At 50.2% G+C, this 19,181-nt stretch overlaps 2 protein-coding genes across 3 annotated transcripts in view; one reads left to right on the top strand and one right to left on the bottom strand.

Moving 5' to 3' along the window:
* Positions 1–1,209: 1,209 nt before the first annotated feature.
* Positions 1,210–9,109, bottom strand: Dll1 (delta like canonical Notch ligand 1). The gene is made up of 11 exons (XM_052750713.1): positions 8,998–9,109; positions 8,477–8,770; positions 7,761–7,821; positions 7,306–7,563; positions 5,443–5,503; positions 4,683–4,813; positions 4,390–4,559; positions 4,060–4,276; positions 2,149–2,947; positions 1,916–2,033; positions 1,210–1,817 (listed from the first exon to the last, which is right to left on the bottom strand). The coding sequence occupies exons 1-11, from the start codon at positions 9,049–9,051 to the stop codon at positions 1,812–1,814; spliced, it is 2,169 nt and encodes a 722-aa protein (XP_052606673.1). The 5' UTR covers positions 9,052–9,109; the 3' UTR covers positions 1,210–1,811.
* A 710-nt stretch (positions 9,110–9,819) lies between these two features.
* The window catches only part of Fam120b (family with sequence similarity 120B), a 77,543-nt gene continuing 68,181 nt past the window's right edge, over positions 9,820–19,181 (top strand). The window contains exons 1-2 of one of the 2 annotated variants that reach the window (XM_052750709.1): positions 9,820–9,933; positions 16,618–16,762. The gene's annotated coding sequence lies outside the window, so the exon portion shown is untranslated. The remainder of the gene's footprint in view (positions 9,934–16,617; positions 16,763–19,181) is intronic. The other variant, XM_052750710.1, reaches the window with a different exon arrangement.

Raw genomic sequence — 19,181 nt, 5'->3', positions numbered from 1 at the left:
GAATCCTAGCATGTTACATACTCCTGAAACTGGTGTGATGAACATACCAGTCACCGCTCATCCCTGACCACTTACTTATAGAAGGAAAAGTAGAGCTTTCATATTACCCCTCTCCAGCTCCCCTGATTCAAAGAGCCCCGAAGTAATCAAGAGAGAGGTTGAGTAAGCGGTGGGGTGGAAGACTGGGCCCTGCCTCTACTTCACTAGAGACCTTCCCATTATTCTAAATTAACAGCCAAGGTGGTCCTCAGTGAGAACTGTGCCTGGTGATGTTCAAGACAGAAGAGTCTGTGGGTTGGACCTTAGCAGTGTTCAATCCCTCAGCATCAGCACCACGGGGCCTCGATACAAAGACTGATATGTGGACAGCTCTGTCTGCTTTTTTCAGATAGTCGTACCGGGAAGGCTTTCTCCAACTACCTGCCCGCTTTGTACACAAGAATAAGGCCCCTTCTTCCCCAGCGTGGACTTACCATCTGAGAGCTGAGTCTGTACTAATTCCTTGGAAGGAATACAAGCATAGGTCTTAAGTTCCCAGATCATGTTTGCCTGGATCTTAATGTTGATACAGCTACTTAGGAGTCCAGAGTCAGTAACTTCACCTACAAGCTCCATTTTCCTCTCCTGTAAGGCAGAAATAATAACACCATCCTCATGAGTGGGACATAATGAGGGCATGGCACCCAATAGGTAGCAATAAGGGAGAGGTTCACTGCTATTTTTCTTTCCCACCATGACTGCTTGAACTAGCCAGAAACTAACCCTTTTGAATTAACTAGAAATAAACACACTAAGACGTAAGTAAGCATTGTTATAAGACAGAACACCTTTGCCAAATGTCAAAGTAACTGATATTTGATCCTAGTGAAGCTTTGTCCCAAGTCTTTAAAAATATATAATTTGGAGGAAGTCACGAGCTCTCCAAAGCATCTCATCACCACTGGAATACAGCATTGCGGGTGAAGTGCCACTCTAATGGAGACAATTTGTGATGGCAAATCAGGAGTTCCTGAGAAAGCAGAAGGAATGCTTTCCATACTCCACTGAACCAGGCGAGGCCTTTATAAAGACGCGAACACTGTCTCTCTTCTCATGGTCTCGTGAAATGGATGTGTGAGGAGGCAATGACCAGAAACTACACCTGAGGTTGTAGTTCATTATATTTATTTTGGAAAAATATTTTTAAGATGAATTTCTTCATTAACAAAACAGTAAAAAACTCAAATAACATTTGCACAATATTCCATAAATACATTTATATACAAAAAATATAGTCACATAGACCCGAAGTGCCTTTGTACATATTTACCAAAATTTAAATTATAAAAAATGAACATCACAAAATACTCAAGCTTTACAGATATCATGAAAAATATTTTTACAAATCCAAAAAAATAACACACGTTTTTTTCCATCTAGAAAAAAAACACATTTCAGTATCAAAAAGGACAATAAAGGCAGTTGTGTTTCTAGTTCAAGGAAAGACTGGCTCATAGTAATCCAAGACAGACATGTCGGCAGTGCGTGCTTCCTATATGTATCAAGTCACTCGTCCACTTAAATATATCATCTTCAAAGCAACTGTCCATAGTGCAATGGGAACTTCCGGCAGGCAGTGCAGCAGCGGCCGAAGCCCGGGCTGGCAGTGTCCAGCACCTCTGCTAACTCCGAGAGAACCAGCTCCGCCTGAACCTGTTTCTCAGCAGCAGTCCCTGGGGTCTCCCTTTCCTCTTTCAGCAGCATCCGTGGGGGCTATATCCTTGGAATTTTATTTAAGAGAAATGGGAATTTTGCCATCTTACGCTTCCATCTTACACCTAGAAGGCCCAGGAGACAGGACAGGAAGTTAACTTCAGGCAGAAATGGACCTTCCACCACATTACCCACCTCTGTGACAAGAATGTTGCACACTGACCTCAGTTGCTATGACACACTCGTCCTTCTCTGCAGAGAGAACATACACCGACTGGTACTTGGTGTCCTTCGAAGTAGAGTAGACAGACTCGGGCCTTTTTCTGTCAGGGACCTCTCCACTGAAAGGAAAGTGAGAAAGAGCCACAGTAAACACACAGGAATGTGGTTGAACAAGGACACATCCAGAACGTGTAATGACCTCCCTGCCCTCCTCGCCCAGGTCACAACACACACCCCCTGAGTGTTGAGGTGCCCTTCTCTTCTCCTGCAGAGCCCTGTGACTGGCACTTGGTGTCACGTTTGCTGTGTGCATCCCTGATGGTGGCTTCATCTCCCTTGAGGTCTCGAACGAGGTTATAGTCCACAGCAGGGTAACGGGCCTTAAAGCTGCTCTTGTCAGCTCCATGGTCCCCATGAAAGTCCGCCTTCTTGTTGGTGTTCTTGATCTGTGTAGCCCCAATGATGCTGACGGAAACATCCTTCTCACGCTGGCAATTGGCCAGGTTGTTCATGGTCTCTGTCTCTCCCCCACAAGGATCGGGTGGAGCCTGGTGCTTCTGAAGCTTCAGCCGGACGCACACCACTACCGCAGCACAGCCCAGCAGCAACATGAGGACAAGCACCACCCCGGCACACACGGCCACCCAGGGGAAGGGCCCGCCCTGGCTCTCCATATGCCTGTCAATGAGGTCCACCACCATGGGGCCCTGTGGTGGCTCAGGGAGCAGGAACTGGCAGTTGGGGCCACCATAGCCCTGGGCACACTCACACATGTAGCGTTGGCCCCTCTGGTGGCAGGTGCCCCCATTGTGGCAGGGTGCGTGCTCACACCTGCTGACGGGGGCACTACAGTTCCTGCCTGTGTAACCAGGTGGGCAGGTACAGGAGAAATCATTGACACTATCCCGGCAGGTGCCCCCATTGGCACATGGGGAGGAGGCGCAGTCATCCACGTTGTCCTCACAGTACCTCCCAGAGAAGCCAGCCTGGCACCGGCATAGGTAGGTATTACCGAGGTCCACACACTTGGCACCTGGAACACAGGGCAGGCATAGTCATATACGGGCACACAGAAGTTTGTTCACCAACCAGACATGTTGATATAGCACCTGTAAGTCCATAATCTACACACACCAGAGACAATGGCAGTTTAGTTTTGTACTGCATAGACTAGGATCTCAAATACAAGGTTGTTGGGGAAACATCAGGTCAAAACCTACACATTAGACATAATAAGAGTTTGGGTTTTGTTTTTTGGTTTTTTGTGTGTGGGTTTTTTGTTTGTTTGTTTGTTTTTGTTTTTGGCCTGTATTAGGCAAAGTCTCTACATCACCAGTACCTCTGGTCCCCACATTTCTGCCTCAAACAGGGTCTTGCTAGATTTGCCCAGGATGGCCTTGAACTTGATCATCTTGCCACAGCCTCTGGAGTAACTGGGATTACAAAGCCTGTGCCACCACATCCAGCCTCCAGATTAGCGTTTTGACAGCACTGTGTACAGCATCTTGCCTGATCACTGTACTCCTCTCACAACCACCAGACAAGGGATAAGACACGGCTAGATCCAGGTTACAGGTGGAGAAATTAAGGATTAAAGACAATGTCACATTTGCTGACATCATACTGTTAGTGAGAAAAGAGGACTGAAAACAGAGAGGAGGGAAGGCAGGCAAGAAGGGAGAAAGGGAGAAAGGGAGGGAGAAGGGAAGGAAAGAAAAAACAGGGGAAGGAAAGGCAACTGATGGGCCCCGGCTTCCCTAAGTCTATTCAGGTATCCTGACCTCTCTTCTGCTAGCTAGCGAGAGGTCCACAGTGCACAAAGCATGGCTCCTCATTCTTGGTACCCAAACTGCTATCTGGAGCGAGACTCCCTTCTAAAGACACCATGGCTGTGCTTCCTCTATCTGAGCAGAGCCTGCAGAGCCATGGATGGTGACAAGCAATGCCACACTGACCCTGAGCAGGTTGTGGCCTGCTGACCAGGGTATTCCCTGCATTACAAATATGCAACTAATCCTCCTGACTGTCTTCCTTCCTCCTGAATCCTCATGGAATTGATTCAGGCATCCACACAGCAACATGTTCCTCTAATAAGGATGCACATGCTTTTGGAGTCAGTCCCCAGACATCGCCATTGACCCTCACCATTAGAACAAGCGGAAGAGCTACAGAGATCCATCTTCTTCTCACAGTTGAAGCCAGAGAAGCCTGAAGGGCAATGACAGGTGTAGCCTCCGTCAGGGTTGTCTGAACACCGTCCCCCGTTGAAGCAGGGACCATCAGCACAAGTCATGGCACTCAGCTCACAGATCTTGCCATAGAAGCCAGGAGGGCAGGTACAAGAGTAGCTGTCCTCAAGGTCCTGTTCAGGGAGGCCAGAAAGAGGCTTTCTTAAGCTCTCCCACGAACTTACACACTTTATTTAAAACCCAGAATCCCTTCTTCAGGTAGAACAACACCGTCCACCTGACTCACCGTGCAGCTACCTCCATTCCTGCAGGGGCTTGGAGCACACTCATCTACCTCCAGCTCACAGTTGGCACCTGTATACCCTGGTCGACAGGAACACGTGTAGCTCCCCTGGCCCGTGTTGGTACAAGTGGCCCCATTCCTGCATGGCTTGTGGTGAGTGCAGTAGTTCAGGTCTGCCAGGGCAGAGACAGGAAAGGGGGCAGGAAGCCCAAGATCAAATACAGGAAAAATCTACTTTTCCAGTGGGCATCAGGCTGCTTTGAGAGAACCTGGCAGTCATAGAGGGAGGGGCTTACCCTGGTTGCAGAAGAGGCCCCCCCAGCCTTCCTGGCAGTTACACTGCCAGGGCTGCTGACAGGTACCATGGAGACAGCCTGGGTATCGGATGCACTCATCGCAGTAGCGGCCCTGCCAGCCGACTCTGCACCTTGGAAAAAGCAAAACACAATCACATTGCCTTCTAGATTCATAATGTCATTCTCACACGCCAAAACACATATCCAGAAGCACCAATCAGCTACCAGTCCTCAAACTAGGCAGGACCAGGACTAGGTTAAAGCCCCTGAACTGTCTGCTCTCAGAGCCTTTGATGAAGGGCACAGGGGCTACCCTGGTTGCCTTTCACATGCACAAGGACTATGGATGTAAAAGCTCATTTCCCATACAACCTTTGTAACTGAGGCCTATATATTCTCATTAAGAATATGAACTTAAGTTCATACAGCTTATACATTTTCAGACCCTTATTAGAGTAACATCTCCCACTCAACTGACTCCCTGGGGTGTTTTACATACTATATGTGGAAAAAAAAAAACAAAAAGAAAGGTGAACCAGGCATGGTTGCATGGGGAGCCTGCAGCAAAAGACTGTGAGTTCAAGGCCAGCCTAGGCCACATAGAAAGACCTCTGGGCTACATAGAAAGTCTCATAGAAAAAAGAAGAAGGAGAAGAAGAAAAGGAACAAGAAGAAGAAGAGGAGGAGGAGGAGGAGGAGGAGGAGGAGGAGGAAGAGGAGGAGGAACAGGAAGGAGACAAAAACAACTTTGCAAACTTACTTGCATTCCCCTGGCTTGTCACAAAATCCATGTTGGTCATCACACCCCGGCAGACAGATTGCTGCAAGCAAATAAAAATATAGGTTGAAGCCCCACCCCAGGGATTCCCCAGTATCACACCAGGTAGGACTGGGGCAAAATTAGCAGTACCCACTCTGTAGGTCCAGGCTGAGTGGATCCCAGGCTTCAGAGCCTGGCCCACCCTGGCTGGTGGCTTTGGACTTCATTCAAGCCTGGGATGAGCATTCTTCTTAACATAGTGCTTCCAGGACAAAAGGGCTCTCAGAAGCCCCCACTCCTACCCCTGTCCCTTTTTCTTCTAAAAGAGGGTCAGAAGTCTTCTCCCTCCTCCTCCCCCACTTCCCAATTCTATGCACAAAGCTCCACCTCTTAATATCCCAGAAAGTGTGTGTGCAGATAAGAGTGGACAGCTGGTGTGCAGCGTGCAGGGCAGGACAGCTGCTCCATTGTCTCTTCCCTCCCGCAGCTGCCCCAGCACAACAATGCTGCCCCCACCCAACCCCCAGCCTGAGCATGTGTGTATGCACTCACACAAGCGCGTGTGTGCACATACCCTTCTACCAATGGGAACAGGCAGTGTCCCTACCGCCTACCCTCAGAGAGATCTAATCTATGGCACGTGTAAGCAGGGGCGGGGAGAGACCCCAGTGTTTGAATAAGAAGAAAAGTTTAGATTTCTGGCTACCCCAGAACCATTGGCCCCTGGAGAGGAAAGTTACAGTGGGAGGCCAGAGAGCCTGAAGAGGTGGGGGGCGGCCACAGGCTGAGGCTTTGAGCTGGCTCACTTCCCCAGTTATGAAACTCATTAATGATCAGCAACTCCAGTTCTTAAGAAAACAGCCATCTCTGGCCAAGGCGGGGCATCAAAGGAGCTCCAGAGCCCTTAAGGATATGGGAAACTAGGCAACAATGACATTCAGGCTCTCGCTGAAGTGAGGACCCCTTGTTCCTCGGCAAAAACTAAAGCTAGGAAGCTACTCCATATCCTCCCCCAGGCACTGACAGAGGTTCTGGGCCTCACAGAGTCCAATGTTCAACTGCTCCAGGGCAGGAGAACAAAAGTTCACCAAGCCCTGGCTGGAAAGAAATGCCATTCCTACAGGTTGGACAGATGAGGCCTCAGAGAGCTGGAGGGAGGTCTACTGAGGTCCTTATGAACCAGAACCAGAACTGGAGTACTCCCTTTGGCCCTGGTCCCCCGGTTTGCAAGAGCATTACAGGACATCATTTACTGCATTTCATTACAGACAGCCTGCTGTAAGCATTTAGAGCACCGATCAAGTGCCCTTCACCGTGTGGCCCTGCAGTCTGCCTCGGCACACCTGCTGGTGTTCCACAGCCCAAAGGACTGAAGACTTCACTACAGGACAGGACACAGAGAACATCACAGGGAATCTTTGGAAATGGATTACTCTGTGGGCAGGTCAGGCATCCTAACTCTGTGGAGGAAAGGGAGGGCTTCCCAAAGAGACACTGTCACAGCAAGGAGAACTGTTGGAAAATGAGCCCTCCACATCCCCTCTCTGCCCCTCCCTTCCTTCCTCCCTTCCCTTTCTAATACAAAGGCCTAGGGAGAGCACAGCCTTACTTCCTGACCCCTGGCCTTGTCTCTGAACTCCTCCCTGTGAAGAAAAGCAGCTTCCTACAGTGGATACAAGGTCTCCCTTGTTAAAATGCCTAAGTTGAGCCTAACTCTGACACTGACTATAAGACCTTAGCAAGACACGTCTGCTCTTTAGGCCTCAGTTTCCCCCACTGAGCCATGGCTACCATCTCCTGTTGCTAAGTCCTGTGTCTTTCCCTGTAATCGGACCCTGCGGAGTCATCCTCCCGAGGACTCACGTTCAGTGCAGTACTGGCCTTTCCAGCCAGGGTCGCACATCTTCTCCCCTCTCTCCCCGCAGGTGAAGTGGCCAAAGGCATCATCCCTGGGTCGGCAGAACACAGAGCAACCTTCTCCGTAGTAGTGTTCATCACACACAAAACGGTAAGAGTACCGGAGGTCTGTGCGTCCGCTACTGTGAAGGTCCTGAGACCACTCCTCTCCCACAGTCAGGTGCCTCTGCGTGGTCAGTCGGCTGATGAGCCTTTCTGGGTTTTCTGAGAGAGAAGATGCTCAGGTTGGTTCTGATAACATTCAGAGGCCAGGAACCGAGGGAGTGTCAGGGATGCTGTCAACATGGGTTGGACTCTGAACTCCAGGTGCAGAATGAAGACATCAGAGGATTTGGGTGAGTGGGTAAAATAAAGTGTTTATCAACAAGGAGTTTGCACAGTTTGTGGGTTTGGAGTCTTACCTGTTGCGAGGTCATCAGGAGAATCTGTGTGGAGGGCTTCAATGATCAGAGAGAAGGTACCCTGGGAAAAAGGGAGAGGGTGCATGATAAACCAGAAGTGTGGAGGAGGAGGAAAAGCATTCAGGGAAAACAAGTACAGAGTCAGACCTCTGTATGGTGCCAGTGAGGGTCAACTCCTATCACTTTCCTTAAGAAAACAGAATAATTTTAGAATGGTTTTCCTGCGTGTGTTTTGTTAATATGTTAATATAGGATATTGCGTTTGCTTTTAAAAAACAGAGAGAGTGCTGGAGCCAGCAAGGGGGGGGGGGTGGAAGAGGAGAGGGCGTCCGTGTCTGTAATTAGTTTTCTGGGATTGAAATCTTGAGGGTGGAGAGCAGTCGCTGCTCTAGTAGTGACACAATCAAAGGCCTAGGAGCTAGGGAACACGAACTCTCCCAATCTTGGGGGGAGAAGAGGAGCATTCGACCCTCCAGATAAGTACCAAGGTGTGTGAGAAATGCCCTGGACTTGCAAAAGCTTCTGGTGCTCCACATCCCCACCTCAACCTCCAGAGACTGCAGGTCAATTCTCGGTAAGAAGTCAAGACCATAGGCGTGTCTTTGTGGGATTCTCCAACCCTTTTCAGTGGCCAGTGCCTTCCTCCCGCTGCCAGCCACCCGCCCGCCACCCCTACCCCTCCAGGCCCAGCCGGGTGCGCGCAGGTGCCCACTCACTGGCCAGGTGAAGCCGAAGGGGAAACGGATAGGGTTGCTGAAGGCAGGGTCAATGCCTGCGCCGTCAGGCAGGCTGAAGGAGTCGACACCCAGCACTGGCGTGACTGCGCTGCCGTAGGTGCAGGGTGGCTCCGGGGACACGCTGGCCTGATAGTGCTTGAGGCATACGCGGAAGAAGGTCCTGCAGGCGCACGGCGGGCCTGAGCCCCCGTGGCAGCAGTTGCGGTTCCCCAGCAGCCCCTTCTTGTTGACGAACTCCTGCAGCTTCAGCTCAAACACGCCAGAGCTCCAGACCTGCGCAGGGAAGGGGCGTGAGGACGCACTGGCGGCGGAGGGGCCCGGGGCGCGCGGGCCCTTGCTAGGGCGCAGAGGCCGAGCGCACCGCAGCTCCCGTCCGGAGCCGCCCGCTGCCGGGCAGCTCTCAGGGTCGTAGCTGCCGGAGTCACTTGGGGATGGACAGCTGATCAGCTTGTCCAGCTCCCCTCCCTCCACCGCGCAGCAGCCCCGCCCGGGCCCCCTACCTGGCACAGCAGGGCCGAGACCACAGCAAGGGCTAGCGCGCTCCGACGGCCCATGGTACCGCTGGACACCCTTGCTCTCCTAGAGTATCCTCTGTTCTCTCTTCCTCAAAGACCCAGGAATGCCAGGAAAGTCTATGGTGACCCGAGGAGCACCGGCGGAGAGGCGTCTCTCGGCTCCAGGTGTGATAATCAGGGCCAGTTGCTTAAAGAGGGTGCGGTGCTTCGGATACGTCCCTGACAGAGCTCTGCGAGGCACTGAAAAGGGCAACTTTCGGTTTCCTCTTCTGGCTTTCAGTCCACGGGTAGGTGAGGGTCGCCTGCTTTCTAGATTTGCCTTAAGCTTCTTCCCGGAGGGAAAGAGGAAAAAGGAGAGAAGACACGGAGGAAAGAGAGTCCAGATGTTCAGCTTAATTCCCAAGAGAGCTTGCAGTGGCTTCCTTCGGAGGCCTATTAGAGAGCGGCGGTCTGGAAATCCCACCGGTGAGGCGATAATCCGGGGCCCCGAGGGGCGCGGTGGGAACGGACGGCGGCGGTGGCAAGAACTGCGGCGCGCGCCCTGGATTCCCGGCCGGGCGTCACTCGGCGGCCGCTGCCGCTCCCAGAGTGTACTGGACCGGTATCTCCTGCGCCACCGCGAAGCCTCGCGTCTTCCCCAAGAATTCAGCCAATGCCATGCGAGAACACACACCCAGGACCGGAGGCCGAAGCGTGGGAGGCTCCGTGCCGCACCGGTGCTCTCCCGTGACCTGCCTCGGTCAGACAGGGTAACCGCGGGTGCACGCCGGAGGATCTGGCCGAGGCAGGCGCCTGCCGCCCTTAAATCCCGCCGGCCGCTCGCATAACTAATGAGATGCAAATGAGCAGCCCCCCAATCTGGCGAGAGCTGTCACAAAGGAGCCACTTTTCCAAACCCTCCTCTCAATGGATCGCCAAATGGTCAGTGAGCTGTAAAATGTGCAACCCTCCTCCCCGCCCCCACCTCCCCGCCCCCTAGTCCTCTCTGCCTCCGCCCTCGCCCCTTCGCCTCCCTCCCCCAGCGCAAAACCCGCTCATTTACATTCCTGCAAAATGTTCGCTGCGACGAACCGCTCTGCTCCCGGAGCTGGAGCTGACGCCGTGTCTCCCACCGCCCCACCGACACAGGCCCGAAGACCCTAGGCACGCTGGGCGGCCTGCGCCTCCCACCCGCGGTCACCGCTAGACTCGCGCGCAGGACCCGGCCTCCGGACTCTGGCGTCTCCAACGCTGGCCGCCTAGGCTCTCCTCGGTTGTTCTGTCCTGGGGACTGAGGAACCGGGGAGAGGTTAGAGGCCCGCGTCCCCGACGCTGCCCCTCCTCCCTGGCAGGCTCTTTCAAAGGAGGAGTCTCCCGGAGGGGGCGGGGGCGGGGACCCGGCAGGAAAGGGACCCTTGAAGAGGTGGGCGAAGGGTGGCAAGAACACCGCGGCAGTTTCGGGAAGTTTGGGGAGGTTAGACACGCTTATACCTCTGGTGGAGGATGGCGATTGAACCTCGGAGAGCGCCGATGGGCTCGCGATCCCGGTCGGGCTCCCCCAGAGACCGCAGCGTTCAGGAGCCCTGGTGTCTCCGTGTTGTCCGCGATCACTGGAAATGGGAATCCAGGTCCGGGCAGCGTATTCCCTGAGTCAGGAGAGCCAAAAGCTTCAATTCACCCCCTTCTCAATGTACACACCCTCTCCCGGGAGATTTTCGACCGCCACCACCTTCACTGGTGTCCGGGTCCCACTCTCCCGGGTATTCCCCTCAGGCCTCTCTCTGCTTGGTAAAAAGTGAGTTTGGTGTGTGTCGTTCGCGTGGCTGTCATTAAGGCAGTCTGTTATTGTGCGAGGCTGAATCAGTGGTTCTTTGTGCGCTCAGCTGTATGGTAATGCAGACAGCACCTGCTCTCCGCACAATGCGGAGAGAAAGAGCTCCCCTCCGCGCACGCCGCGGCCTCTGCGACAATGTCCGGCACATGTTCGAAAGACTCTCTCCCCCCCTCAACCCCCCACCCCCAACACACAACCTTTACACAACCGTCACCTTATTAGGTTTTTACACATCCATCAGACACTAGAACTTTTGTTTTCATCTTTTTAAGGGAAATGAGTTTATTGGGAGGGCCCAGGACACACGTATCACAATGAATTATCTAACCTGCTCCCCTGCTTACAGGCTCCAGAGAGAAGTAAATGGAGGTATAGACTCTGACTTAGCACCTAGCTTTGTGTTGAGCATGCAATGAACTGTGTGTTCCCATCTCTGGAGGGTCCTTCTTATTCCACCCCTAACACCTTGGCCGCTTTATTAGAATCCCAAGGTGTGATTACTGGAACTAGTGTTGCTTTGATTGTAGAACAGCCCCTAGGGTGTGCCTGACAGGTTTCCCCACTGTGGGTGTTGTCCTGGTGGTGAGAATGAGCCCTGTCCTGGCAGAGTATCTTTATCTTTTAGGCCAGTATCTGGATCAAGATCTATATAACGCACAGAAAGAGAAAACTCCCCCCCTCCGCCCCCATAGCCAGGAAAACACTGGTAAGAATCTAAGCAGTTGCTTGGCAGAATCATCTCTGTTGGGCCATCTGGCAACTGGAATTATAGCTCCTTTTCTGATGACCTAGCCTGTCTCCAGCTACCCTGTCTCCCAAACACTTGCAAAGTTTCAGATTCAACAGGAATCTGCACTTCAAGTTGTCATTGCTGACTCATAAAAAGAGTTAACCGGAAAAAAAGAAAAACCCTTGTGTACAATGCTCAAGGTTGAGGCAAGAGAAGCAGGGTTGGACCCCACTTTAAGAAAAAAAAAACCATCAACTGTTTATCATAGAACAAATGGGGTCTTCAAAAGACACTGCTACCCCTCTGGCACACCCCCACGGCAGTGGCAAAAGCAGAGTCCCTGCCCTTTGTAAACTGTGTGGGGACTTGCTCCATCACCACAAGGCTGGGCTAGCTTGAATCCTAACTTAATCTTGCCACCTAGTGTCGGGATCCCTTTTTCACTGGGTTAGCATTTCCTCTAAAAGTTACTTTCTGAGAACTCTTCTTTAAGCTCAGAAGTTGCTCTCTGGGGGGCCTGGGGAGAGGGACTCAGGTGAGAGGATTCCTGCAGCAGGCAGAGGCGAGTCAACGGAGAGAAGAAACAAGGTCAAATGCAGAGTCCTCTGTGCTTCCAGATTACAAGAAGAAATGAAATATCAGGAACCTTTTAATTAGAAGATGGAAGTGGAAACCAGGGTCGTTTGAATGCCTGTTTAGAAAACTGGTAATGAAAAGTTCCACACGCAAGGGCTTAGACCTTGAGGGGGGAGGACTTGTCCCAAATCTTTAACAAACCCCCCTCGGTATCAAGTATTTGTTAAATTGACATGGCACAGATTTCTCGATTACAGTGGCAAAGCAGGACTGAGCGGCATCGTAAAATCCATCAGAATCCTGCCCAAAGCTTTCATTCTTTTCCAACTTAATTTATGCCACACCATTCTGTATTGAGGAAATCAAGCAGAAAGCTCTTTTTTCCCTCCCTCCTACTCCTTCTGCCCTTCTTCTCCTTCCTCTTCCTCATCCTCCTGTTTCCCCATTCTCAGCCTTCCAGCCCTAAGTTGGTCCCTATTCCTCTCTCTTTCAAAAGCAGAGCTAACGGGAGACTGTTTAACTTCAGTGTTTCTATAGGAGCCTGTTGTAGTTTAACTCCTGCGTACCAGTAGCTGAGAGGAACAAAGGGGAGACTCGAGGTCCAACTATTCATCCTTTCTTTGCACTTTAATTTTCATTGATTGGGAAGACAAGGGGAGCCCTTAGGGATTCGAGCTGGAGGGGAGGACACGCCTTTAGACGCCATCAGCCCCCTAGCCAGCCATCTGCTCTGAACCAAATGGCGTTTTTTCACTCCCTAACTGCATGTCTCTATACTCCCACAGCTAAGCACGCAGAACCCCCCAAATGCAGGAGGGAGCTTAAGCCAGAGTATGTTAAATAGATTTGCCTGAATGTTGGCCTAGCCAACAGATTTCCCCTCCCCACACACCATAAATCCTCACCTTGACCATTAGAAGAAAGAAGGAAACTTTCTTTTAAATGCTTTTTGATGTTTCAGCAAATTTACTGTACAAAGTGAGGCTCATTAGAACTGAGAAGACACCGAATACATCAGATACAGGACTTGAAGGAAGCATTTGTTGTCTGGTGGTAGTGTTGATTTTTTTTCCACCACCACCACACCCCCAGTCTGAATAATTGCAGTGGGTGGATAGGGCAGACTCAGGTTGCATAATAATCAGAATTTAGACCACAACAAATGCATCTGGAGTTCTGTCTGTAATTGATCCTGATTGTTTTCTGTATTTTACTGGTCCGTGTGGTAATAAAAACTCCCAGCCTCAATCTTATTGAATTAAATGTGCCCATCCTCAGCACAGGTCACCTAGCTCTGATCCTGCTCCTTCACACACACACACACACACACACACACACACACACACACACACACACACACACACAGGCTCAGTTTTCAAGGTATGGATATACCGTGGCTGCAGACAAGGCAGTATCCATGAACAGCTCCCAAACAGTTTTCAGACAAGGCCAGCACAGGTTCAGTTTTCTGTGTAAACAAATCTGGAGACTTGAGTGAGGTTTGTGTTTTCTCAGACCAACTGAACACTGTATACACAACAGAGGTTCTCTTATTCCTAAGAATTAGGATCCTTGTTCAGAACAACAAAACTGAAACTTCCAAGCAGCAAATCTGGTGTTGATCAAACATGCCAGCTTGCTTGAGAGGAGGAGGAAGAAGAGGAGGAGGAGGAGCCTGCGTATTAATTAGAACTAACATCACAACTTGCCCAACAGCCCTTCTGTCCACTTTCCTCAGCCAGTTTTAGAATCAAAAGCAGTTAAAATATAAGGGAAAAAAAAACCCTCCTTGCAGTGAGATGGAAAGCCAGCAGGCACCTGTGGCCCACCTGTCTGGTGTGATTATGGTAGGTAGGTATTTACCAAAATCTTCGGCAGAACCCTCTTTTTAAAAGCCTCACTATAGTGCCAGAGCTGGCCTGGAACTCGAGATTCTCCTGCCTCAACCTCCCGAATTCTGGAATCGCAAGCATGCCAAACATAATCCTGGCACACACACTTTAATGTTTGTACAGACATGTGCATACTTGATTGCAGTTAGCATTTGGCTTCCATTTAGACGAGAGAATTCGCGCCTCAGATTCACCGGCACCAGGTGGGCCGGATGGCCCTAGCCTCTCGTGTGCTGTTGGCAGCACACTCAAAAGAGTAGGAGACCCAAAAGGTTCTGGCATGGCGTCCCTCGAACCCCAGAGTGGATCAGGGTCCTAACTCCATCAAGCCTTAGGATCACAGCCCTTTCTTTTTTCGATGGAATCGGCTGTCGTGTCCTCTGACCCACATAGTTGGTGGTGTTTTCCCTTTGGGTGGCTAGATAGGAAACTCTGAGCCTTTGTATGAGCTCCGAAGACACCTCACCCTGGGGTGCGTGGGTCTTGGGACGCCGGCTGCAGAAAGTTGCAAAGGCATGTGCTGATTTACATGAGAAAAGGGGAGGCGCGTGGCTCAGCTGGCGGCTGCCGCGCAGATGACAGATCGCCCCACCCGCGGCCCCTCCCCCTATGCCTCTCCTTCCGCGGAATCGTGGGTTGTCTGCTCCGGGCTGTCCTGCGCTGATTTCCATGACAAAGCGCGTGTTTACCTGCGGCTGCAGCCCAGGCGGGCGGGCCTTTGTCCCGGGATCAGATTACCCTAGCAGCTGCTTGTGGCCAGCCGGAGAGAGTCACGCACGCACCTCGCGCTCGGAACTTTCCGCGGCCCTTGGTCGGGAATGGGTGGCAATGGGGTGAGAGGTTTGTGGAAGGAAGGCTGCAGCAGGGGAGAGGCTGCGTTTAGCTTGCGCGTAGGATCGTGACTCTGAACTAGAGTTAGCGCCCCTGGGGCTTCCAGACAGTGGCGATGCTGGAGAGGTGCGGGTGGGAAAGGGGGAGGTCATCCTTGGGCCAGTAGATGGGGGTGCGACTTGAGGGCGTAGTAACCTGAGTCACGAAGCCTTGAGGCGAAGCCGTGACGGTTCCATGCAGCTGGGCCCAAACCATGGCGCTCTCACCTCACCTGATAACGAGGAGGACCAGACGGCTGTACGACCGACGTCAGAATGACGAGCCGCCCCCACCACCCCACCCAGCGTCCAATTTCCCAGGCTCTGGCCTTGGGCGGGAGAGTTTAAAGATAAGGCTCAGAGTCTCTTGAACAATAACCTCAAAAGCCGGGCGCTCTCCGGCTTGTCACTGCTAGAGTCTGGGCTAGGCTTGCTGGGTGCGCACGTGTGGTTCACGGCCTCCCCCACGAAAGTCCCTGTTGGACACAACAGCACCCAAAGGCCACTCACTTCCAAGGAACCCTAGACAAGCCTCGGGACCTTGGAAGCTTTCAGTGCTCCAGGCTTCCCTGGCCTCCCCCACCTCCCTTTTCTGTGAGCATCTGCCCTGCAGAACAGATGTGGGCACCTGCAGTGACAGGCTGCATATGCTCTCTCCTATTCACAGGCATTCAGACGTGGCACAATGCGCGGCTTTTGTGTGCAGAGAGTCACTAAATATATTAATCTGTACTCCCCAGAGCACCGGGCTGTTTAATTTTTCACTAGCAATAACATCTGATCTAATCCTTAAATCGGCTCCCAAAAGCCTTCCCTCCCGCCCACCCCCTCTCCTAAAAAAAAAAAAAAACGTGTGAAGTTATTCAACTTCCCACCTGTTGCCTGCTGTATTGGGCCGGTCACTGCGACTTCTAATGTTGGTTCCGGCAGGGGGTGAGAGGAGGGCACATGCTTGCTACATGAGCATGGCCATGGTGTGTTTATCAGAAGGAAAATGAATACTAAGTGTGGAGTGTGGCTCCCCAAATGTTGTGCAAACAAAGAACAATAATTATTAAACAGCTTCCAAAGCAACTCAGCACACTTACCCTGTCTGTGTGTGCACCTTTAAAAATATACACTGAGTTCCCATTTATCTTTGTGTTTATTAAACTCTAGTGGTTATTATAAGTACTGGTCAATAGGCTATACAGCCCAAAGGTAACATAAATCTCAGATGTCTTTTTTTTTTTTTAAACAATTTTGTTGCAGAACTCTTTTATCTTAGCATCCCTTATTCCATTTTGATTTGTTTTGGGCCACAATGAATCCTTTAGTGCCATTGTGGCTGTCACAATGCCCAGGGACATCAGGCTGTGAATGAAGACAGAAGCAGTTTAAACAAGCCAAACTCTTTCTTTCCTTTCTGTGCATTGTCTTATGAATGGGCCTTCGGCTGCATTCTGCTGCTAGGAGACCAGACTTGCAAAGCTCTACTCCAGTAAATCTGCTGGGGAGAAAGGGACCCAAAAAGCAGCCCGAGTACTAGAGAGGAAAGAAAGGGGACAAACAGTCCTTTTCCACCTCAGTCAGCATGTTTCTTGATCTCAAAATGTAAAACATACTTTCTAAACGTTTCTTGAACGTTGCGTTTAAGTTTTCTGTCTTCATTCCTCCACCACTTCCATCAGGACGTAGAGGACAGCACTGGGTCACTACCAACATTTGTTTTCAATTTTCTTTTAGGAAAGCGAGAGCATGTCCATCACCCAGTGCTTCCAGAATGTGCATGCTGCTAGTCAATGAGAACATGGAGATGCTCCCAGAGTTTAGTTATGATCACAGCTGTGACCTGTGTCGGTGACGACCGGAATTGTTCCTGTCCCCACTAGTAAGTTGAGACAAGAAATATCACTGCTTTCCAGTTACGAAGGTCCTAAGGACCACTCTCATCACGTGTTAGCTGGTGATCCCTCATTCCTCAGGGATGGATAGAGTCCCATTACCACTGTCCAGGTCAGTGGGAAACCAGATGACTCAGAGGTAGGGATAGGGTCAGGCATGGCAGGAAGCGGAAGGCTGTTCATTCTCTGCTCACAAGGCTTGGAGTCCATCTGAAATCAGGCATACTGTCTGTTTCTATAACAAGTATAAAACAAGTTTCAAAAGGCTTTCTTGTTTTTCCATTTCCTGAGTGGGTCTGAACAAGATTAGCACTCTTCCTTAAAAGCACGACAGAATTTGCCAGTAAAGCCGTCAATGCTTGGTATTTTTTTCTGCAGAAATACTTTTGCCCAATTTCTTGAATACACATAGGGTTTTTATCTCTTAAATTACTTCTTTGGTCAGTTACACAGCTCAAGAAATTTCCTTGTCTAAAATTGCTCAAAATGTTGGGGCTGGAGAGATAACTCAACTGTTAAAAGCATTTGTTGCTTTTTCAGAGGACTGGGGTTAGATTCCTGGTACTCACATGGCAGCTCGAAACAGCCCCTAGCTCTAGTTTCAAGGAATCTGACTCCCTCTTCTGGCCTCTGCAGGTACCAGTCATGTACACGGTGCACACGCATACATGCAAGCAAAACATACATACACACAAAAATAATAAATCTTTCAAGTTGATCAAATATCCTTTAATCCCTTTACTGCACGTGAGATCTATGGTAATATGATCTAACATTGTTAGTAGGGGTCATCTGTGTCTCCTCTCCCCTTATCACAGAGGCCATCCTTTTGTTCATTGATTTTCTCTGTGGGTCTAGGCAGCTACTGAAGCAGTCATTAGTCTCACTCATTTCTTGGTGTCTGAATATGGTAATTTTTGTCAAGCTTTGTGGCTGTTTAAAGTGGGAGGAATAGTTCTGTCGGAATTTTGCCTTCACAGGTGGAAGCTGAAACAGATACTTTTGATGCAAGTAACAGAAAATTCTAATTCCATATTTAATACATGAAGAGACTTTGTTTTATTCCATTAGTTGGGAGGGGTGGTAAGAGTGTGAGTAATTTGACGGCTCAACTCATCACTCAACCCAAGGCTTCCATCTGCCCTGTACTTGGTGAGCTCCTATGTCCTGGGAAATTGCTCATACAGAAGGGACCATGAGGAAAGAAGGGGTACTTTCTTCCCAGATGGTATCCTATACCATGTGAAACCATGTGACCATGTTTGCATAGCTCTGATTTTCTTCTTTTCCATTTTCATATGAGCTGTACCAAATAAAATTTGGGGCCCATGTGGTTGCCACATTCAAAGACACTCATTTCAACATTGTTCTTCAGTCATTATAATGATTACCTTTTTGGAGGATGTGACCACTGGTACGTTTCCCTTGCTCAAGTGAATGGCCCCACATCCCACATTTGGGCAGTGCTAACTGGACTCAATGGGTTATTAAAGCAAACACAAAAAACAAATCATGAAGTTGGGAGGAGTATTTTGGATGGGACATTGGAGAATAGTTGATAAGAATTGAGCATGGAAAACCTACCAGGGGCCACATCTTCAAAAAAGAATGATTCTTCCTTCCCTAGCAACTACCGATGGCCAGCAGCTCCTCAGTCTTGACCACCCCGTAGGCCAGAATTTTGGCTTGTTTGATCTTGCATAGGTCTTGTGTAGGTAAACACTGCTATTTTGAGTTCATGATTGTGGTAGTTAATGTCATGTCCAGGTGACAGCATTTCACAGAACTCCTCCTCATCCTTTGATTCTTATATTCTTTGTAATTTTTTAAAATCCATATGTGCATTGCTGTTTGGCCTGCATGTGTGTCTGTGTGAGGATGTCAGAGCCCCCTGAAACTGGAGTTACAGACAACTGTGAGCTGCTATGTGGGTGCTGGGAATTGAACCCATGTAGCAGGAATCTTAAAAGTTCTTATTAATAAAAATCAAACCCGAGGCCAGTTATTGGGGTCAATGCTGGTAGATCAGAGAGACAGAACAAGCCACAGCTAACCTCACCTGGCCAACTTCTCTGCTGGTCTTGTTTCCTCAGACTGGAAGCTTCTGTGTCCTCATCCCAATGGCTCTCAGCTGAACTGCTGCTGCTAGAAGCCTGAAAGCTTAACCAGCCAAATGCTTAACCAGCCAAATGCTTAACCAGCCAAATACCCCTAGTTTCTGGTCCTCACGCCTTATAAACTTTTCTGCTTTCTACCACCACTCCCTGGGATTAAAGGCTGCTTTCTGGGATTAAAGGCGTGAGTCACCATGCCTGGCTGTTTCCAATGCGGCCTTGAACTCACAGAGATCCCCAGGGATTTCTGTCTCTGGGATGCTAGGATTAAAGGCGTGTGCTAACATTTTCT

Source organism: Peromyscus californicus, unplaced genomic scaffold (genome assembly GCF_007827085.1).
Source record: "Peromyscus californicus insignis strain IS unplaced genomic scaffold, ASM782708v3 Scaffold_22__1_contigs__length_63687245, whole genome shotgun sequence".
Lineage (NCBI taxonomy): Eukaryota > Metazoa > Chordata > Mammalia > Rodentia > Cricetidae > Peromyscus > Peromyscus californicus.
Note: the sequence above shows the minus strand (reverse complement) of the source record. Positions and strands in the feature narration are given on the sequence as shown.

Coding starts and splice junctions, on each gene's coding strand:
- Dll1 (XM_052750713.1), bottom strand. CDS start 9,051: ATGGGCCGTCGGAGCGCGCTAGCCCTTGCTGTGGTCTCGGCCCTGCTG. Junction 8,771..8,997: donor TCTCGGCCCTGCTGTGCCAG/GTAGGGGGCCCG, acceptor TTCCCTGCGCAG/GTCTGGAGCTCTGGCGTGTT. Junction 2,034..2,148: donor GGCACCTCAACACTCAGGGG/GTGTGTGTTGTG, acceptor CTTTCCTTTCAG/TGGAGAGGTCCCTGACAGAA.